The 23,538-nt window shown below is 37.0% G+C and overlaps 1 protein-coding gene across 4 annotated transcripts in view; it reads right to left on the bottom strand.

Annotated features, from left to right (window-relative positions):
• Window positions 1–21,049, bottom strand: part of AGGF1 (angiogenic factor with G-patch and FHA domains 1) — a 30,669-nt gene extending 9,620 nt beyond the window's left edge. For 2 of the 4 annotated variants that reach the window (XM_029942465.1, XM_029942464.1), the window contains exons 1-12: window positions 20,520–21,049; window positions 17,339–17,441; window positions 16,164–16,363; window positions 15,047–15,211; window positions 11,824–12,012; window positions 11,590–11,715; window positions 8,067–8,397; window positions 6,315–6,426; window positions 5,092–5,143; window positions 2,916–3,017; window positions 1,890–2,055; window positions 185–267 (exon numbers count right to left, since the gene is read on the bottom strand). In XM_029942465.1, the coding sequence (XP_029798325.1) occupies window positions 185–267; window positions 1,890–2,055; window positions 2,916–3,017; window positions 5,092–5,143; window positions 6,315–6,426; window positions 8,067–8,397; window positions 11,590–11,715; window positions 11,824–12,012; window positions 15,047–15,211; window positions 16,164–16,363; window positions 17,339–17,441; window positions 20,520–20,729 (1,839 nt within the window). In that variant the 5' untranslated portion in view covers window positions 20,730–21,049. The remainder of the gene's footprint in view (window positions 1–184; window positions 268–1,889; window positions 2,056–2,915; window positions 3,018–5,091; window positions 5,144–6,314; window positions 6,427–8,066; window positions 8,398–11,589; window positions 11,716–11,823; window positions 12,013–15,046; window positions 15,212–16,163; window positions 16,364–17,338; window positions 17,442–20,519) is intronic. The other 2 variants (XM_029942466.1, XM_029942467.1) reach the window with 2 other exon arrangements.
• Between the last annotated feature and the right edge of the window lie 2,489 nt (window positions 21,050–23,538).

Genomic DNA, 23,538 nt, shown 5'->3' with positions numbered 1-23,538 from the left:
GGTGATGGAGGAGGGCACTTGTGGGGAAGAGCACTGGGTGTTGTATGGAAACTAATTTGACAATAAACTACCTAAAAAAATAAAAAAATAAAAATAAATAAAATGGACTATGCATATCTGAGGACATTCTTAACGTAAAATCAGATGTACAATTAATACACGTAATAATACTTAACATCCTCACCTGCAAACCATATTTCACTCGTATTTTCTTTAATTCTTTTCTTCTTTCCAATTCTTTTTCCTCCTTACTTAGTGCTGGACCAACTAAAAGGAAAATGTGAGTTTGGTTAAAAAAAAAAAAAACCAACACTAAATGCGGCAGACTTTACACAAAATACTGTTATTTAATAATAAAATTAATACTATTCCACCTGCATATTAACTAAAAGTTCAAAGAAATATTAATATAAAGGAATCTTGGGCTGTGGTGATAACCTTTCAGCATTTTGATAACTAAATCTACTTGGAAAGAAACCAAAACCCAAAAGTTATAGGAATGTTACAGTAAAAATAGTGTAAAGCTGAAGTTTTAAATATTATATTTAATATTATCTTAACTTTTTAATATTATTATAATAGAATCCCAAATGGAGAAATATTGTTAATTCTCCAAAGGAATACAGGCATGTTCAAAAGAAAAATCACTGAACCCAAGATTCACATTATTACATAATGTACCATTCTCATTATCTAGTATCAGAAAACAGAAAATAGGGGTGCATGGTTGGCCCAGTTGCTAAACATCTGAGTCTTGATTTTGGCCCAGGTCATGATCTCAAGGTTTAGGAGTTCAAGCCTCATGTGGAGTCTGCCTGGGATTTTCCCTTTCCTCTTTCTGTCCTTCTCCCCACTCGCATGTGCATATTCTCTCTCTCTGAAAATAAACATTAAAAAATATACATATATAAGTGTATACATATATATGCATAAATATATAAGTATATATGTAAATATATAAGTTATATATATATATAAATGAACATGCACAGTTAGTATTTGGGGGAAAAACCTGATGTGAAAAGGGATTACTTCTTACTGGTTCAAAGTATCAATTTAAAATTTAAAAGGCTTAGATGAGTGGATTTTAATGTTTGTTTATTTTGAGAGAGAAAGAGAATGCACATGTGTGCATGCACACACACACAAGCATGCACGCATGAGCAGGGGAGAGGGGAGGGGGAAGGTGAAAAAGAAAGAGAGAGAGGGAGGTGGGGGGAGAGAACCCCAAGCAGGCTCTGCGTTGTCAGCAGGGCTCGATCTCACCAACTATGAGATCATGACCTGAGCCAAAATCAAGAGTCAGACTTGATTAACTTGATTAACTGACTGAGCCACCCAGGTGCCCCTGGATGAGTGGATTTTAAAGCAAAATAGCAGCCTCTTAGGTGTGACTATAGAAAATAATGGTATATACACAAATGATACATTAACATAAACTGTAAGTAGGAAAGCAAATGCATCAATCAATAACTCTTAATACCCTGATCTATTATTTTCTATTTTATTACTATATGACAGAGTTTGAGTGTGGATGACTTCTTCATATCCACAAACAGAAGTCAAAAAGAAACCAATCTTTACTAGAATTATGTCACAATCACTCTCTTGAAGGACATTTAGCTATTACGGCAGTGCTGCTTCTAAAGCCTACTAAACTGGATTAGCAAAAAAAGTTAATGATCACCTTACATGTTAGAAAGAAACCTAATGCTGTAATAGCACAGCTAAATTGTTACATGGAAAAATCAACTAAAATCATAATCAGTCTAGGTTTCAAATGTCAAACACATGTCATTTCTTAGTCTCATGTGGTAATATTCATTGAAATCCAAATGTATTAAGCAGAAAACTTATCATGCCTACATATAACAATATATTTCACACACCAAAAGATTCATCTTTCTTATCAAGACGAAGGTGAGCCCGAACCTGTCCTGGTTCACAGCCGTCACAGGTATCACTGCCAGGGTGGATGTGAAAGGACAGTACTGTTTCTCCAATTTTCACTTCGTCACCATGCTCAAGTACGTAAGGGTCACATTTAGTTTTAGGCTAAAGGAAAAAATTATAAAACAGAAACCCAAGCATTACATAAGATTATTTTATGTCTACTCTAAGTAATGTCTGCTTAAAGTAAAAAAATATTTAGGATGGTTCTCACTGAGACAGACACACATATGCACACACAGCATATACTTTCACAGCTTGAGGATGACAGAACTTTCAACTAATGGAGAAGGCGTCTGAACTGAGCAACTTCTAACTTTTATATTATCAGAAGCCCCTAATCTCCCTGTCACCATGCATAATCCTACAGAAATACCCAACCCAAACATCAAATAATCTACTTCGAAAACAGATATCCATCATAGTCAAAAAGATAAAATGTTAAGGGGGTAATGGCATATTTCCCTTTTTTCCTCTTGTTTTCTCTGATAATTCAGTTTTATTTCATTTTTTATTCTTACAGACTAAGAATTACGGTCTCCCCCACTCCCTCCCATATATTTTCTAAATATGTGCTAATAAGCACCTTTAAGAGTTAACGGGACAAACATAGCCCTGCCTTCGAGGAGTTTCCAGTTTAGCAGTGTTTTCATTAAAACAATTTTTTAAAAAACACCAAAAAAAGGTTTGCCCCTAAAGTTACTGTAAGACCATTTATTCTGAATAGCTTTAAAATGCATTTATTTCTAAAATAATATAAGATATGTAATCATGGTAAAACTCAAGAATTAAGTATCCACTTATTATAAACATTTTCCAGCTCTTTCTGGGAATTCCCTAATACATTTGGGCTTGAACAGTAATCTGAACCAAATGATAAGTATAATAAGTATGGCCTTTAGGAATAAAAATATCAGTTCAGTTTTTAAAATTAATATGAAAGTAATTAACAAATATACACTCACCTGAAGAATCTGTTTTCCATTAACAACTGTGCCATTTTGACTACCTTGATCCACAAGGACATAACTTTGTAAGTCACGGTCAAAATAAATTTCTGCATGAAACTTAAAAAAAAAAACAAAACAAAAACCCTGACATAATTATAAAATATAACTTTTTCTAAAAACCACAAATAATTTCTCTATGACAGGATAAGATAGATTTAAGGCTCTGATAACTTAACTTTACTATTTTTTAAATTTTTTTTAGAGCCCAATGTGGGGCTTGAACTCACAACCCCAAGATCAAGAGTTACAAACTCTACCAACTGAGCCAGCCAGGTGCCCCAACTTTTGCTATTTTTACTACTTTTTTCCCTAAATACACAAGTATTGTAATGCCCCTGGAAGAAATGGAACAGCTACAGAAAAAAGTTCCTTATAATTCCATCTATCATTGCCATTAATAATTTAATGTGTCTTATATTTTCTACTTTTATAACATAGTTGAGATTATATTATATAAGCAACTTGAAATTATTTTTTCACCTAATATAAGTATTGGTCTTTATCATTAAAAATTCTTTTTTTTCTATTTTTTTTAATTTTTTAAAAAATGTTTTAGTTATGTTTGATACAGAGAGAGACAGAACATGAGAGGGGGAGGGGCAGAGAAAGAAGGAGACACAGAACTGGAAGCAGGCTCCAGGCTCTGAGCTAGCTGTCAGCACAGAGCCTGATGCGGGACTCGAACCCATGAACGTGAGATCTGACCTGAGCCGAAGTCGGAGGCTTAACCGACTGAGCCACCCAGGCGCCCCTCATTAAAAATTCTTAATACAAAAGGTGACTTGAAATATTCAAGGTGAACTTTTTTTTTAAGACTTTATTATATTTTTTAACTTTATTTTTATTTATTTTGAGAGAGAGAGAGCAAGGGAGGGGCAGAGACAGTGGGAGACAGAATGCCAAGCAGGCTATACATGCTATCAGCCTGATGTGGGACCTGAACCCACGAACCGTGAGACTGCAACCTGAGCTGAAATCAAGAGTCAGATCCTTAACCAATAGATATTTTATTTTTATAAGTAATCTTTACACCCAATATGGGATTCGAGCTCCCAACCCCAAGATCAGGAGTCACATGGTCTACTAACTGAGCCAGTCAGATGCCCCTCAAGATGAACTTCTCAGGAAAGTTTTCCAGATTTTCAATATTCAGGACTAAAAGCATTCCCTCCTTGCTCCACAGTACTTTGTTTGCATGGGCTCAGTTGATCCATATTACAGTCTACTAAATAGAAACCATATGGGGATGGTGAAAGGTCAGAAAAAGAAAAAAGATAGCCATAAAAGAGAAGGAGAAAACAACAGAAAATACCGAAGAAGATAAATATCAAGTATGGAAAGGCTCAGTAGCAAACCTTTTGTTTTTCTACTTGTAACAAAAATTGTAACCCTGGGGGCACCTAGGTGGCCTAGTCAGTTAACCATCTGACTTTGGCTCAGGTCATGGTATTGCAGTTCATGAGTTCAAGCCCTGCGTTGGGCTCTATACTGACTGGGCAGTGCAGATTCTGTGTGTCCCTCTCTCTCTGCCCCTCCCTGCACACGCTCGCTCTCACTCTCTCAAAAATAAACTTAACAAGAACTTTTTTAATTAACAAAAATTTTTTTAAATAAAATTTGAATTCTGTTCTTACTGTTTGTTTTGAAAACCCAAGTGTTTTTTTTCCTGAAACCATTAAGGAATAATTAGGGAGCGCTATAAACAAGAGAGCCTCGGGCAGTGGAGGACAGATTGCTCCGGAGTTGTAAAATACTCTGGACTTAAACATAACCATCTAATAACATAGCCTGAATCCAGGTCTGATTCATTTTTAAACTCCAATCATATCCAGCACATTTATTTCACTCAATAAATGTTTGTTATGTGGGTATTACTTTAATACTTAAATTAATCCACATTTCTACTCCTGCTCCAGACTGTTAAAAATTAAATATAATTTATTGAAATTTTGAAAATAAAACATTATTTTCTTAAGCAGTGGAATAAACAAATCTGAATTGTTTTCATTACCATTACTACTTAAACTATTAAATTTCTGCTAAATGAAAATGCCCCTAAGTTTTCTGCCATAATGAGGATTTATAAAATCATCTATGGGGCTACATATGAAAAACCAAAGAACGAACTTACCTTACTAACACCAACTTCAGGGATTCGGAGAGTATGCTCCATATCTTTTTCTCTGCAAAGTAAAAATTTTTAACAATTTTTGAACCACATATAGATTAAGCACAGTTAACAAAGAAATAATTTTTTTAAATATTTCTTTATTTTTGAGAGAGAGATATGAGCGCGAGTCGGGGAGGGGCAGAGAAAGAGGGAGACACAGAATCCGAAGCAGGCTCCAGGCTCTGAGCTGTCAGCACAGAACCCGATGCAGGGCTCAAACCCATTAACTGTGAGATCATGACCTGGGCCAGTCAGACGCTTAACCGAATGAGCTACCCAGGCACCAATAATTTTTTTTTTAAGATTGTTTTTTTGTTGTTTTAAAAGATAATGTGAAAATACAAGTCTTTCTATCACACTAAGCCCAGTTTCCTTAATATTACTCTAAATTTCCTGTTTGAAAGGAACTTCCAGGATCACTTTTACTTTTTGATATATCTACCCCAAGTTAATAATAAACATGCAGTAGGATGCCTGGGTGTTTCAGTCTGTTAAGCATCTGACTCTTGATACTGGGTCAGGTCATCATCTCATGATTCTGAGATGGAGTCCTGTGTGGGGCTCAGCATTGAGTATGGAGCCTGCTTGGGAATTCTCCTCCCGCTCTCTCCCTGCACTCGTGCATGTGCGCTCTCTCTCAAAATAAACATTTAAAAAATAATAACAAACATCCAATGGAACAACATATCCTAGGTACTAGTATCAATACTTATTCCAGATGTGTTGACTATTTGCCACTTCTATTACTACAGGTAAAGGACTATAATATTCTGAAGAATTTAAAGTTAAGATACTGTACAGAATCTGAACAGATTTTCTTTCTGGTTGGCAAGAATGAAATTATCCTAATCCTACTCATGATTAAAACCTACCTCTCTACCAAGCTGGTTAGGAGTCACAAAGGGGTAAAAGAAACAGAGGAAGAAGATTAAATACCAGACAAACACAGGATTTAAGGAAGTAATTTAGATCCAAAAAGGGCAGTACAAAAAGTTAAGAAAATGACAAAATCTCTATGAGAAAAGGTAAGTATCAACAATATTTTCTGAGTGGGATGGGAGGAACATGGATGTTACTGACGGTTTGCACATTCACCAAGTACCATGCACAGTTCATAACTTCTTGAGGAATACACAGTTCACTGGAATGAGATAAATACATATAGTGACATTAAACATCTTTACCTTCCAATTGTAGCAGGGTTAACAGCTGTAATGATAAAAAGTGATCCTGTCTGCAACACTGGTGATCTAATAACTATTACTCTAATACATGGAGGCCATATTTTTTCTTCATCTGTTAAAGAAAAAAATGGGTAAAGCATTAATTCAAATGCTATGGGAAAAAATTAGAGATGTCTAATTTCTAGGCAGGAGCAAGAAGCATCCATAAAATAAAATGTATTGATCAAAAATCTTAATTCTGTTTGGAATAACCCTCTTAAATTCTGCTATATGACAGGCACAATAAGGCTTTAACACTTACTGATTTTAAGGGATCAACTTAGGGGCGCCTGGGTGGCTCAGTCAGTTAAGAATTCAACTCTTGATTTCGGCTCAGGTCATGATTCCACATTCGTGAGTTCCAGCCCCACATTTGTCAGCGTGGAGCCTGTTGGGATTCTCTCTCTCTCTGCCCTTCCCCCACTGGGGCACAGGCAGGAGCTCTCAAAATAAACTTTAAAAAAAAAAGGTAAAGTGGGGCGCCTGGGTGGCTCAGTCAGTTGAACATCTGCCTTCGGCTCAGGTCACGATCTCACAAAGGTTTGTGGGTTTGAGTCCTACATCAGGCTCTCTGCTGTCTTCGCAAAACCCACTTCAGATCCTCTGCCCCTCCCCCACTTGTGTGTGTGCTCTTGCTCTCTCAAAAAAAAAAACAACCCTTTAAAAAAGCTAGTGATCAACCTGAAGATATTCAGATCCATCACAGTTACAAAATAATCAATTCTCTCTCCTTTTTAAGGTGTTGGAATTTGAAAATATCCTAAACAAGAATTTTTATATTAACTAAGAAAAACTGAGTCCTCCTTTAAAAAAAAGTGACTGAAGAAGAAAACTTTTTTTTTCTGGGTCAAAAGGCATGGAGGTTTTAATATTTAACAGATATTGATCATCACTATTTGCATTCCCAAGAATATCCGTATTCTGGTACCCCTCCCCAGGGTATTATCACATTAGGTTTTGCCAATTTAATAAGCAGAACATATCTCTTCGTTATTTAGATGAAAATTGTTTTAAAAATAAGTCATGTTGTCTGTTAGCCACTTGTCCTTTTCTGTTAGCTGTATGTTCACACATTTTGCCCATTTCTTACTGAGTTATTAATCTTTTTTTTACTGAGTCATAAGACTTCTTTGTAAATCAAAACACATAGTCCTTATTATTCTTGTGTTGCAAAAACTTCTTCCAGCACGTCACTCATCTTTTTTGATGTTAGAAAACCTATTTTTAAGAAGAAAATAAATTCATATAACCTAATATGAAATCTTGAGTTTTAAAAGTATGGCTTTATGACCTCAAGTTAAAAAATTTAAGATTTACCATAATACCTATGTAGCTCAATCTATGGACTACACTTTTTAAAGGCAATTTATTTTTTCCCCTCAATTACAACAGTGGACTCCAAATATCTAACCCACTCAGACAACACACGTATCTTTAGGGTTAGAATATATGAAACTTGGTTTCGTTCTCCTGATTAAGCCATTCAATGCACTAAAACTTTAAGACCAAGTATTAGTCATTTATTTAAATCATTCTAAAAAAAAAAGTGGTAGCCCACATAATTTTCAACACTATCATTAAAATAATCAGATTCAAACAGTTTATTTTTTGGCAGATACATTACATGCATTTCTAACATTTTTAACGCATTGCTCCTTTACAGTGAGGAAACTGGGTTCTTCACAGAAAATTAAACGATGGTTATTTACTCACCTTCATCCTCCGTATCTTCCGCGGTTACGTTGTCTGCACTGGTGACGTCTTCATCATAACTGTCCTCTGTCTGAGAGTCTGTAATTTCACCTTCTTCTGGCTCACTATCAGTCTCCATGATTTTCTCATCTTTAAATGACACTGTATTATAAGTGTTTGCATTGAGAGAAGATTCTATAGTCTTTCTACTAACTGGAACAGTGAATTTGGTGGGACTCTTTTTGTAATGAATGTCCATTTTGACTTTCTTTTTCACATTTGCAAAATCTTCTCCCTCACTGCAGCATTTATGTTCAACACTGGATGCTTTTTGATCTTCTGAAGTCAAATCCTGGAAAGAGGCAGGCAGGGAGGTGGGAACAGAGAAAAATGTCTTAAACATGACCATTTTCTAATGTTTAATGCCAAATGTTTCAATGAATTAGGGAAGATATATATATAAATATTATATATGAAATAACAATAACTATTACCTGTAATCCCTCTTCCTCTCATGTTCCCTTTCTTGCTTAATGACATTACCATCCATTTATCACCCAAATTAAAAATCTTAGTTACCTTTGACATCCCCCTCACTACCACATGGAATCAACTACCAAGTGCTATACACTATGTTTATACTTTATTCCAAATCTCTCTCCTTATCCATGGTGTCAGTACAGGCTCTTATCACATATCGCTTAGACCATGCGACAGCCTAGACCACTGCCGTCCAACACAAGTATAATGTAAGCCAGGTAGATACTTTAAATTTTCCTAGTAACCGCATTAGAAAGGTAAAAGCAGGTGAAATTCATTTTATTATTTTATCTACCCAGTATACACAAAATCTTATCATTTCCTATACATAACGTTTTATCACTATAAAATGATTAATGAAACATTTTACACGCTTTTTCACATGTAGTTAGTGGCTACATTAATGGACAGTGGATGCCTAGAGAATATATCTACCCTAAATGTTCTTTTTGAACTTTTAGCCAATTATCAAGTCAACACACATAAAATACAGAATCAGCTTTAATTACAACAGTGATTTAAAGATCCAAACGTGGGGCGCCTGGGTCACTCAGTCAGTTAAGCGTCCGGCTTCGGCTCAGGTCATGATCTCATGGTTCGTGGGTTTGAGCCCCGCGTCGGGCTCTGTGCTGACCGCTAGCTCAGAGCTTAGAGCCTGCTTCACATTCTGTATCTCCCTCTCTCTCTGACCCTCCCCTGCTCTCGCTATCTCTCTCTGTCTCTCAAAAATAAATTTAAAAAAAACATAAAAAATTAAAAACTAAATAAATAAATAAAGATCCAAACATACGAGGATGCCTGGGTGGCTCAGTTGTTAATCATCTGATTTCAGCTCAAATCATATCTCACAGTTCATGAGTTCAAGCCCTGCGTCAGCTAAGCCCCACTTCTCTCTCTCCCTCTGCATCTCCTGGGGTTCTTTCTGTCCCTCACTCACTTGCACCCACTCTCCTTCTATCAAAAGAAAAAAAATAAAATAAAAATAAATGAATGAATAAATAAATAAGTATCCAAAGGTAGGGGAGCCTGAGTGGCTTGACTGAGTGTCTAACACTCGATTTCAGCTCAGGTCACAATCTCATGGTTTGTGGGATTAAACCCCACGCTATTAGCAAAGAGCCTGCTTGGGATTCTCTCTCCTCTCTCTCTCTCTACCCCTCCCTCACTCATGTGCTCACTCTCAAAATAGGTAAATACATAAACATTAAAAAAGAAATTAAGATTCAACGTACCCCATGTAGGAGAGCTATATAGTCTCACTAAAATTTAGTTACTTTTACAGAGTTGGTCTGATTATACAAAACAGTTTAAAGTATAGATGAATCTGTTACATCTCTTTTATTCTAAAATTCTAAATTAGCTGGCTTAATTTTTTTAAGATTTGTTATACATGTATAGTGGGCATACCTTATATCAAAGGAACATATCTATTACTTTAAACTTAAAAGAAGCAGACTTATTTTCCTCTTTTTTTTTTTTTGGTTTGTAACATACTCAAAGTTTTCTTTGTGCCTAAAGCAATAGGAAGTGAATTCATATGATCTTCTGTTATTTTACAAAATATGAGAGCATCTTAAACACATTTTTCTTTTTCTTTTCATCTGTATTTATTTATTTTAGAAAAAGAAAAAGTGCGGGAGACGGGAGAGAATTTCAAGCAGGCTCCATGCTCAGTGTGAAACCCAAAGCAGGGCTGGATCCCAAGACCCTGGGATCATGACCTGTGCCGAAATCAAAAGTCTGATGTTCAACAAACTGACCCATCCAGGCACCCTGCATACTTCTTTTAATGTTTATTTGGTTGGGGGCGGGGTAGCATGTGTGCAGGGGAGGGGTAGAGAGAGGAGACAGAAGATCCAATGCAGGCTCTGCCCTGTCAGTGCAGAGCCTGACACGGCTCAAACCCACAAACTGTGAGATCATGACTTGAACCGAAGTTAAACACTTAGTACACCACTCACACACCTCCATTTTTTAAATACTAGCAAAGGGGAGCCACCAACCGTACCTGTACAGGCAGGACAGATAAGAGCACTGGTAACATTTTAAAATTTTCTTTCCTTTAGCTTAACCTTGTATCTCAAGCATTTAAAAAAATTTTTTTTAATGTTTATTTTTGAGAGAGAGTGTATGTGAGCATATGAATGGGGGAGGGGCACAGAGAGAAGAAGACACAGAATCTGAGGCAGGCTACAGGCTCTGAGCTGGCAGCACAGAGCCCAAAGTGGGGCTTGACTTACCTGTGCTGAAGTTGGACACGTGTCTACCCAAGTGCCCCTAGTATCACAAGCATTTATAAAGTTCCCCTCAGTCTTTATAAACTACCATTTTAAGGCCTAAAGAATGCTTTCCAATTAAACATATTATCATTTTCTTAACCAGTATCTTGCAGGCCATTTGAATTCTTCATTTTTCTGTTCTTAAAACTATTACTATAGAGGGGCACTTGGGTGGATCAGTCAGTTAAATGTCCAACGCTTGGTTTCGGCTCAGGTCATAACTGCATGGTTTTGTGAATTTGAGCCCTGCGTCAGGCTCTGCACTGACAGTGCAGAGTCTGCTTGGGATTCTCTCTCTCTCTCTCTCTCTCTCTCTCTCTCTCTGCTCCTTTCCTATTCATGCTCTCTCAAAATAAATAAACTTTAAAAAAAATATTGGTATATATAACAAGGTATTTTTCTTTCTTTTGATTTTTAAAATTACTAGAAATGAGATTTTCTCATTAAAGAATATGAACATTTTTTATGGTTATCAAGACAAAGAGCCAATCTACTTTCCCTAAAGACACCAATTTCCACTTCTAATAAATATGAACTCACCCTGTATTTGCTAGCAATTGATTTCATGTTTGCTAACAGAATAGGTAAGAAACCGAAGTTGAACTTTTATCTATGTCTACATACAACCTGTGCTTTTATTACTGTAAATTGTGCAATTATATCAATCTATCAACTGAGGGTCTGACTGCTCTTCTTCCAAATTATGTAACACATGAAAATTTTACCTGCCCTAAGTCTCCTTCAAATGTTAAGAAATTCCTTCTACTTCTAGTGACTGAGAATTTATGAAAAAGTCCATGTTTGCCCCCATATGAATGGTCCCTGGTTGACAGATGCTGATATCTTGTTACCTTAATAGATATGTTTGAAATGCAGAGTTACTGAGTTATAATCTTCAGTTTCATCAAAAAATTTGATATAATCACATCATTAAATTTTTTAAATTATGAAGACATTACCTTTTCCTCATTTGTTGTAGAAGAATCTGGATCTTTTCTTTTCTTCTTCAATTTTTTATCCTTACTTTGTTTTGTGCCACAAGTCTGATAAGGCTGCAAATCAACTCGAGAATGAAATTGGTATCGACCACTTTCCACATCACAGTAGTAATAAATTCCAGTGGAAGGATCATAATACAGTTGATTTTCCTTTCAAAGACAAGAAAACAGTAAGTTCTATTCAGGTAAGATGAAATAAAATTAAAAAATTAACTTAACAGACAGAATGGAAAATGTTTATAATTTTGCAGAATACTTTGCCATTCAGGATTTGCTTAATTTTCCTAGTACAAAAAATGAATACATTTAAATATTAAATTGAATCTCATGAAATTGCCATTATTTGACCATTTTTATATTTTAAAAAAAGGAATTTCATATGGTTCAACTTAATACATCAATGAAAAATGCAACAAAAAAACCTTTTACAAGTCATGAAAACTAAGGCATGCATCAAAAAAAGCTGACCATAAAAATGCAATTCCAGACTTATTATCCTTATGATTATACAATAATAGTTTGGTAGTATAAACCCCCAACCATTCTCTCAATGTCATAAAATAAATATATGCCTTTTAGTGTTCATGACTAAAAGCTCTGAAGAAAAACTGAAAAATAAAATTAAGCTCTGGGGCGCCTGGGTGGCTCAGTCAGCTGAACATACACTTTCTCTCTCTCAAAAAACCAAACAAAAGAAAAAAACCCTCAAACTTATAAAAATTAAGCTCATAAATACAACCTAATAGTTTATATTAAAAAAGTGATAAATAACTGTCTTCACGAATTAATTCTACTGTAAGTGATTAAATAAGTAAAAGAGCCGTGCAAAAATAATTTTGGCAAATTATGGATAAAAATGAGTAATGTAATCATCTGTATTTATTAGATACCGGTCCATACTCTATAACCAAGATTTAATGGAACAATCTGTTTTATTTACATCATAAACGGATGTAGATCAGACTTGAACATCTCTTACAATGTACTAAGGTTAACCAACTAAACCTGCCTGGAAAAGACTATTTTTCTAAGTGTTGATATTGCTGCAATTTATTGTCTTTTTTTTTTATGTTTTTTATTTATTTCTGAGAGACAGAGACAGCAGGAGCAGGGGAGGGTCAGAGAGAGAGGGAGACACAGAATCCAAAGCAGGCTCCAGGCTCTGAGCTAGCTGTCAGCAGAGCCCGACACGGGGCTCGAACCCACGAACCATGAGATCATGACCTGAGCTGAAACTGGAGCTTAACCGAATGAGCCACCCAGGCGCCCCTGCAATTTATTGTCTTTAATTCACTTTGAAGATCTCTTACAAAACTACTTAGAATTCTCACTATCTTTCCTGTAACTAAAGAACTGAAGTGATGATAATAAAACTTCTATAACTCAACTTATTTAATCTCCTATGTCTTTCAGATCAAAACTCATTTTTTAAAAATGTTTTATTTATTTTTGAGAGAGAGAGAGAAAGCATGAGCAGGGGAGGGTTAGAGAGAGAAGGAGTCAGGATTGAAGACAGGCTCCAGGCTCTGAGCTAGCGGTCAGCACAGAGCCTGACGCGGGGCTTGAACCCACGAACCATGAGATCATGACCTGAGCCGAAGTCGGACGCTTCACCGACTGAGCCACCCAGGCGCCCCTGATCAAAACACATTTTCAAAAATATAAGAAAAAACTAATTTTAAAAATAAATAAAATGAAAACTCGCACAATAAAAAGGGCAAAACAATGATGTCTCTAATTTACTAAAACATATAACCTACAGAATGCTACATACAACCATTTATAGAAGAGATGTAAGAGGAAAGATACAGAAAGGAAGGTAGGAGAATAATGAAGACAAATGTCATATACTTATTAACTCTGTACTTTCCTCAAAACCAAATAAATAATAGCTATTCTCTTTGGTAATAAGAATTTAAACATTAATTTTCTGGGTATTAGTTAGCATTGCCAATTAGCATACCTTTGTGGAAGAAAGCCCTTTCTTTACAAGGGATTTACAAAGAATACAGGGAGCAAACTGACAAGCTAATGAAATCTTTCATCTAACTAAAATTATTTAGTATTATCATTATGTTCCCTAGATTAGCTAACAATAATTCCACTGACTAGAATGATGAACATGTGCTCCACTTTTGGGTATCACATTCTACAATTCCTGAAGAGCAAATCACATGCCTAGACCACTGAGGTTGAGGTGTATAGGTATATAAGTGCCATCATCGTCATTAAACTCTAAATGAAATCCCATTAAGTATCAGACGCCAACAGCCATAATACTGAATTACAAATCATGAATTTTATTTTCTCATTCTGTCCTAGTCAGTGGTCTGTTACATGCATTACATGTCTGATTCCACACTAATTCCCTAGTTCTCACCATTAACATTGATTTTTCAAATAAGTGAAATGCTGGGACACCTGTATGGCTCCAATGGTTAAGCATCTGGCTAATGACTTCGGCTCAGGTCATGATCTCACAGTTCATGGGATCAAGCCCCACGTCAGCCTCTGTGCTGACAATGTGGAACCCGCTAAGGATTCTCTCTCTGCCCCTACCCTGCTCATGTGCTCTGTCTCAGAAAGAAAGAAATAAACTTAAAAAAAAAATGAAATATGAAAAACGAAAAAAGTGAAATGCTTAAAAGCCACAGAACTTTTAAACTAATAATAAACATGCTATTGAGAATTCGAGAAAAAGACTCCCTTTGGGGCTCAAATGGATTAAGTACATGAAAGAACTCTAAAGTATCTCATGCCAAGCCTAGAATTAACAATGTCACTTCCTTATCAATTCTAAAAAAAAAAATGTTAGTTTAGGTTCTTAAACACTTTACAACAATGTAGTTAACTGTTTTTATTAATACTCTAAAATCACCTCTCAGCCTTTTGGCTAAGATCAAGTGTATTGATATGCTAACATTTCTGCATGTTACTTTAAATTTAAAGTTTATTAGATCTTCTGGAAATATTAATCTATAATAACCACAATTAACTTATTTAATTAAGAACATGGAAATGTAGCATCAGAAGCTATTTTACAACCCTTTACTCATGTCAAGTAGCTTTGAATCAGACACAATTTTTAAACATAGCCTCTTGCTTATTTCAGTTTAAGGTTGAATATTTGATATCAAGCAGCAAAAACACAACCATACAATACTAAATGGTCTGAGATACTTACAGAATCGTAATAGAAGCCAGTGCTGTGATCAAAATACAGTCCAGTGTTCTCATCATAGATAAACCCAGTCTGAGACACAGCAGCTTCTGCTGCAGCTCTCAAACTTTCAGCCAAAGAAGAACCTTCTAAGGATGTATCTTCTGTTGCTAATACAGACGCTGGCTCCTAGGTAAGATACATTCATGTGAAGTAAGATAAATACTTCCTGATATCAATTTAAAAGTTAGCAGAATTAGAAAAAAATAAATAGACTTAAAACAATTTTAAATAACAAGACTTCAACTTCTGCAATGGAAAGAAATAGCTCCCAATTACAGAGTGGTCCAGTGTAAAAAATAGTTGCTAGGGTTTTAGTTCATTCAATTTTGACCTGGTTTTGAAGATATTTGTAGTGAGTGAGTGACCATTACTCAAAAATATTGCCTGATACCACAGGGTAGTAATCTACAAAATACAGACTCTGAAATATCCTTTAAGGGTATCTTAGAAACCTGGGATTACTGGGATCCTGATTCAAATTGAAGAAACAAATTTCTATGACACTCAGGCAATAGTGAAAAGATATTTAACATAAAATAAGCATTAAAAAAATTTTAGTGTGGGGGCGCCTGGCTGGCTCAGTAGGTGAAGTAAGTGACTCTTGATCTCAGGGTTGTGAGTTTAAACCTCACACTGGGTGGAGAGATCACTTAAAAAAGAAAATCTTTAAAAAAAAAAATGTAGTGTGAAAATGATACTGTGGCCATTGCCCAAAATTTTGGGGATGAGCAAAATACAGTGACAAATTTTTTTAGCTTATGTACATGACAAATTTTTAGAAGACAATAGAGTAGAAAAGTAATTATATATATATTAACAAGTTCCAATGTTTGTTTCCCAGAAACTGTTCATATTCACTGCATAACTATCCATAAAATGTTTGTCACTCTTGTATACGTTTTAAGGGACCAAAGAAGTCTATTTTTCTACATAATAACAAAGAAAGATCTGTTTGGGGGCATTAACAGTTTTTCTTTTTTTACTTATTTAAGTAATCTCTACACCCAACATGGGACTCGAACTCACAACCAAGTGAGCTAGCCAGATGCCCCATCAACAGCTTCACGTTAAGCATTACCTGTGAATTTGAGGCAAGATGGTCTTCAGCACATTTAGCATGTTCTGTTATATCAGTACCAGTGTAAGCATCCTTTTCTACTTGTGACTGGTCTTCAGAATTAAAAGTAGAAGCTTCAATATCTTGATCTTGCTTAACTGACAGTTCAGTCACTTTATTTGGAAGACTAACATCCTTATAGTATGTCTGATAATAATAATCTGTAGCAAAAACAAATTAGGTGATATCATATTAGAAAAACGTATATAAAAAAGTTAATTCCAAAAACACTGACAAAACAGCACACAGGCAAACACATATTTTTATAACTGTATATGATTTAACAAATTAAAATGGATGGTGCAGATAAATCTGCAGAAGTATGTATCTTTGATCCTAATATCACCTTCATTACCCCAGGTGTCAAACTAAGAAGGAAAAAAAATGGTAGATTTGGACTTTCCATAGGAAGAGTAAAAAAAGAAAACAGGTATATAGGTTGTGATCTGTCAAAAGAAATGAGCTTCTCATCACATACCATCTTAATATCCTATCAAATGATGATGGGATAAAGATCAAATTGACTTTTTTGGGTCAAATTTCTCTCATAATGCTGACTTTAAAGAAAATATATATATACATATCATGCATATATGTAATGTTAATACCACTGCTGTGTTTAACAATTTAGTAAAATCGCATACCGAGTAAAACGAGGCAAATCTTAATGGAAAGATCATTTCTTGTGATTCGTATTTATTAAAACTCAGTTGCTCAGTTATTTTGCCTCACAATGCCACTGATGAGGTCATGGTTGTGAACTTAACACCCTCACAGGGCCTAAGAGAATGGCACTGAACACAACACTAAGTGGAATGTATCAACAAGAAAACATACATGCCTTGTCTCAACGAAGGCCAGACATGAGTAGAGGCTTCACAGCAAAGCAAATATTACTCAGTCAATGTGACATTGAAAACATATTAGCAATACTACATATTTACAGGAATGACATTTCTATTTTCCCACCAGGAGAGCATATAGATTACCTGAAAATACCAAGTCATATGGAGAAAGTCAACATAACAGTTCTCCTATTTATTTAGGTATTTGTCTATTTTAAGTTTAAAGAAAACTCCACCTTAGCAGGATCTGACCGTAACAGCATCCAGATAACTTCATTATAAGCTGAATACCTGAGATGGACCAAGGAGGGTGGTTCTCTGTCTGCACTTCTACATCAGACTTTTTACTATCCTCGTTTCTCTCACAATGGAGTATTTTACTGAGCTCTTCTACCTAAAAGAAAACAAGACTTCAGGAAAATAAATCATATAGCAACCTAATATTATACATACCATTCTCTTGAAACTATAATATTTCTGGGTAAACGTTTTAGAGAAGCACCAAAGCTGCTAGTCTCCTTTTCAGAAAAATAAAAAATGCTATAACTGACTTTCTTTTACCTTTCACATCTGCATAGGGAAATGTTTTTATTTTTTATTTATCTGAGTAATCTCTACACCCAATATGGGGCTTGAACTCACAACCCTGACATCAAGAGTCACAAGATCTTCCAAGTGAGCTAGCCAGGCAGCCCAGAAGTGTTTTTATTCTTATACTCTCTTGCTAAACCGCAAAATATCCCCTCCAAAAATTAGATGAACTAAATTCACAGGACTTTTCAAAAAGGACCCCATATTTCTAACAATAGGAATGGTTTTATACTAATATTTTAATCAGTTTTCCCTAAAGAATGAATCTAAAAAAAATTAATTCCTATTCATCAGATGAAATTATCTAGTACCATTCAGTGTCCTCCTTCGGAATTAACTATTCACCTAAATATATTAATATTCATATGCTTTAATGCACTTCTTTTCTTTAAACAGCAGAGAGCAGTCTTACGACTACGTAACTCCTGCAAAAGAGAATGGAGGTGACTGCCTCAGAGAAGCGTCCATCCTCCCTGGACCTCGCTGAATGCCAAGGCCAGAGCAGCGGTGGGGAAACACCCCTAAGCAGATGAGGAACAATCCCATAAATACATCTCATTTGGAAACGATGTCAGTGTGAGACAAACGTCTATTATAGGCATAAAACTAACTAAAAAAACAAAATACAAAAAACCTTAAATATATTTTTTTAAAAACCTTAAATATTTAATGACATATAACTAAAGCTCACAAAGAGAAAGGTGGTAAGACTGATTACACACAGATTACCTAGGCACTTCACCAGTTATCAGATCCTACTAGTATCACCCACTGGAACTAAAGTGAAACAAGCAAGGCACCTAGTCCACAAAATCTGAGGAGGCACTCATTCTCAGCTTCAGAGAAGTAGAGGGTCGGTACCACACAGCAGGTACTCCTTAAATTTTTTTGCCCTAGGTTACCAGTAGCCTTGCCCCAGTCCTGGCTCTGGCTACTATTACTATGAACTAGACAATTTCTTTAGTATCTGCTACATCCTAGGCACTGAACTTAGTGCTCTGGCTAATCTCTCATTACTTCTTCCAAATACCTTACAACATAGTGACCCTAATCACCATTTTACATGAGAAATCTGAACAAAGTAATTTGCACAAAGTTCTGATGCCTCCCCAACCTGTATTATGTTTATCAGTTCACCCTCAATTCTCAAGCCACTCCAGATAAAATACTATTTTAGAGATTTGGGATGACAGTTAACATTCAAACCATACCCACCGCCAGGGGAGGCTCAGTAGGAAGAGGGTAAAGAGGAGTTACTATCAACAGTAGACTCAAGACTTTTCTTGCATTTCAATTTTCATGTTAAGACCACCATATCAAATTAATACTAATAACAAAATGCTGGCTCTTCAAAGGATAAAAAATGTTCTCTGTTAGATTTTGGTAGCAAGCAGGGGCGCCTGTGTGGCTCAGGCGGTTAAGCATCCAACTTTGGCTCAGGTCATGATTTCACGGTTCCTGGGTTCGAGCCCCACGTCGGGCTCTGGGCTGACCGCTAGCTCAGAGCCTGGAGTCTGTCTTCGGATTCTGTGTCTCCCTCTCTCTCTGACCCGGCCCTGCTCACGCTGTCTCTCTCTCTCTCTCAAAAATAAAAAGAAAGCATTAAAAAAAAATTCTTTAAAAGATTTTGGTAGCAAGCAGTAATTTAACAATTTACAATTAGGGGCGCCTGGGTGGCTCAGTTGGTTAAAGTCTGACTTCAGCTCAGGTCATGATCTCACAGTTCCCGGTTCAAGCCCCGCATAGGGTTCTGTGCTGACAGCTCAGAGCATGGAGCCTGCTCAGATTCTATATGTCCCTCTCTCTACCCCTTCCCTGCTCGCTGTCTGCTCTGTCTCTCAAAATAAAGACATTTTAAAAAAACATTGTAATAAAAAAAACAATTTCTAAGACTTTTTTTAGGCTGTCATATTTTGCTCCCCATCCCTCCTATTTTAAGGATTTGTATACTCTCCTAGAACAGTCCTTATGCATTCATTTTAAGTGTTCAAGAACTAGTTACTGAATAAACAAACATATTTTCTATGTCATATTAATAACCTACACAATGGACACACAAGTCCAAGACATCTGAGCAGTTATTTTCACAGATCATTTGATAACAAAGCATAACAAAGTTTGCTGAAATTTCATGTAGAGCCTTTATGTGTAGTTTTAGGAAATGTACCACTATGTCACGAAGAACTAGGCAACAATTTAATGGACATCAATAATTAAAAGGAAATAACGCTGGGGAAAAAATATTATGCTCGTTTTTAAAAGAGGGGGGAAAAACTGTGACTGGTTAAATATTTATCCTTACTCCATTTTACAGAAATGAGGTCAGCTGAAGTCTCTAACAAAGACACTTGAGCCTCCCTACTTTCACCAGAAAATTCAAGATGATAAATGCCCAGAATAACAACCTGGCAAATATATAGCGTTCAACAGTTAGCAAAACTCTAAAACCAATTTGTTCACGCTTAATTTACTTGTGTGGTACTAGCATTCTGATTTTAGGGCCAACCGAGGCTCAACATCAGTTCATACCAAGTGAGTGATAAATGGGATTCTACTTCAAGTCCAGAGCTTTAACAAATTCAAAAGCGATTGAGAAAATATAATATAAACGTTCCTAACGCCAAGGGAACGTTACAAGTGAGAATGAAAACTAAGGTAATGAAGTTCACTTCCCACTATCAGCTCGCGCACTTCTCTAAATCGAGGAACCCGAACTCTTACGTTAGCTCCCTAAGTACTGGGACCTGTAACAGCACTGAACTTTTATTTCAGTAACTCTCTAAGGCAGTTCTGGGCCCCTACCAGGCAGCCCATCCGAGGCTACCAAAGGCTTCGCCTCCCCTTGGGGTGGCGGGCACGGGGCTGGCAGCGGACCGCGCACCTGGGTGCGGAGCTCCTGGTTGTTGCTCTCCGCGCTCTGGTACAGCCGCTCCGTGTGATGCAGCAGCTTCTCGATCTCCTGCACCTGCCGCTTGCAGCTCCGCAACTCGCGTTCCAACTTCTCCACCTTCCGCCTCAGCTGGGCCAGCTCAGGCTCGGGGGAGAGAGGTGACGACGGCGACAACGGAGGCGACGGAGCCTCGGAGGCCATGGAGACCTGCCCAAGGCGGCCCGTGGGCGTGGAGAGACTGCGCTCACGCTAAGGTGGTCGCCGGTGGGACCAAAAGCCATGAGAGCGCGCGGGTAACGCGGCCCCTGGCCATGACGCCTTAAACCTCCTTGCCTGTAGCCTAAAAGGACTGCGGGCAATACGCAAGGCGACAGAGAATGAGCCCGGCCCAATCCGCCAGACTCTGAAACGGGGAAACTTTATTGGCAACTGCCTTCCCCAGCAACCGAAAAAAGCTGGAAAAAGGTTGGAGAAAGGGTCGGTCAGAAAGCAGTGGCCAGAAACTCGGAAGCTTCCTGGGCCGAGCCGGAAACAAGGACGCTAGTGGTGGGCGGGGCCAAACCTAAAAGGAAGCTACGGGTACTGGGGAGGGCCTTACCACACATGCGCATTCTCTCTACCTTGCCAAGTAGGCCAATTTAGCGCCTGAAGAGAATTGGTATGAAAGTGTACCCATAGCTCTAGAAGCTGGGTGGAAGATCGCTTCCTCTCATTCTGTTTTTGCACTTGTCTAAGTCAAGGAGCAAGAATTCCTGTCTCCTCGAAGGTCTTTATAGCTGCACTAAGAAATTCACATGAGACATAGTAACAAGAGAAAAATCAAATTTAATAGGCATACATATAGGGAAATCCACACAGACGAGGAACTTTAAAAGATAAGCAAAATGAGGTTTTTATGTCATTCTGAACTAAAGAGAAGATAGAGAGTCTGGGACTTAAGTGGAAAGGAATGCACTTTCATAGAATGATAAAATGAGATGTTTGGTCATTAAATGTTTGCCCTACCATCCAGATGGGTCACTACAATAAAAATTTATTTCCGTTAATAACCCTATTCTGGAAAAGACTCAATTTAGATTCTTCTGTGGTTAAGGAAGGACAAAAATTTCTTCGAGCTTTCAGAGTCTCAAGTGACTTCAGCTCAGGATAATCCACATGTCAAAGTGACTCATTGGGAGGGGGGCAGTATCTGTCCTAAACCCCTTCACTTACTAGCAAAAAGTTTTTGAGCTTTTTGCAGAGTCCACTTTCTAGCTCCTCATTTTACAGGTAAGAACACTGAAACTCCAAAAATAATTTGTCATGGTTGATAGAGAGAATGCCAGGCAGGGACTAGAATATAGTTTTCTGATGCTCTGCTTACTTACCATTTCTGCTGATTTTGTGAGTTTAGGCCCCCGGGAGATGAAAGTAGATTCATTAATTGAGTTGCAGAGAGGAACATTTCACTGGCAAGAAAATAAGCAGCTAGATTCTGTGAAAGCAGGAGAGAAAAATGGTCTGGTTCAGCAGATTCATTTGCTGTTTCACCTGTGTAGGACTGGCTTTCATTCACCGGCCTTTAAACTGATGAAGACTTCTTGAAATATCTTTCTTTCACCAAGGTCAATTAGAATTATAGCCTGAGCTCAGAAGGATGTGCCTGAAACCTATGGAAGTCAGTGACTATGTCTTGCTTGTCCTTTCCCATGGTCCAGCACAGTGCCTGTCACAGAGCAGGTTTCCTTAAGTGTTTGCTGAACACAGCCAAACAAAAGAATCCGGTTTGATGTCCTAGTTCAGTGTGGTTTTTGTTACTTGCACTGCCCACAATTTCAGTCACGGGCAGTGAGTTCTGCAGTGGGGATCTCCCCTTTCTCAGTCCTGTATACATTATACTTTAATCCCTAAAAGCCCTTCTATGTCAAGGTTACAGTGATACTTTTGCCATCAAAGGATATTTAGTAGGAAGGTACAGTATGTCTTCTCATGTAAAATAGAGATATCCTGCAAAAAAAAAATTTATACTTACCTAATGCATTATGACTCTACTCAAGAATTTATCAAAACCTTTTAAAATAAAAGCTGTATTTTCCATTCTCTCCACCTCTGGGGGGGAAAAATCCCATGAATACCACCTATAAGGTAGCTTTAAGACAGAGCATACTTCCTAGGTCCTAATTTTACAGATGGGAAATTTCAAGTTTTAACTCTTAGCTATTGAATGAATAAACATTTATTAGTTACAACTTGGAGAAGTGTGTCTTTGGTTTGTCTTAAGGTAATCCATGTAAGCCTAAATTCTGGCTTCATCATGCTGCTAGCCTATAACTTCTGACCATTAGTCCAGAAGAAAAGAGTGATAATTTTATTTTTTAAAAAAATGAGAGAGCCTTGTGTATCAGGAATTGCATTAAGGTTAGTAACAGCGGTTACAGTGGGTTATTAAACAAACTAGGAGTTTATTCTATTACATTAAAGAAGTCTGGAGATTGGCTTCCAGAACTGGTATAGTGGCTTTACCAGGTCTTCAGGACCCAGGGTCTGTCTCTGTGCTCTATAGTGTCAGAGCATTATTTCCACCCTTCCAGTCACATCATTGTACAAGATAGCAAAGCACAAGAGAACTTTCCCAAAGTTCCACTCAATGACTTCTGTTTATATCTCAATACCCACTTTTGCTACAAGTGTGTCTAGTAACTGTATATATTCCTGACTAGTGAAGGCTGGACACATTATTCCTGATAATAAAGGGTTCTATAAGAATGGGAGAGAAAATATATGGTGAGTAGCTGGTCATTAGTTTTTGCCACAGGTAGTTTTCAGATCAAAAGTTACTTTCTGTAATGGGCAGGGCCAGTGCCCTCAAGAAGCCTACTACTTGATGCTCTTCACAATTCCATTTTACTTTTGTAATGCTTTTTTCTTAGTCATTATTTTGTACCTCAGATTGTACTCATAGTTCTTAGTTCACAACACATTATCAACATTGGGCCATGAATGGCTCCTCTTTCTTTTTGTTTTGTTTTTG

The sequence above is a fragment of the Suricata suricatta genome, chromosome 6 (genome assembly GCF_006229205.1).
Source record: "Suricata suricatta isolate VVHF042 chromosome 6, meerkat_22Aug2017_6uvM2_HiC, whole genome shotgun sequence".
Lineage (NCBI taxonomy): Eukaryota > Metazoa > Chordata > Mammalia > Carnivora > Herpestidae > Suricata > Suricata suricatta.
This window is presented reverse-complemented; position numbering and strand designations above follow the sequence as displayed.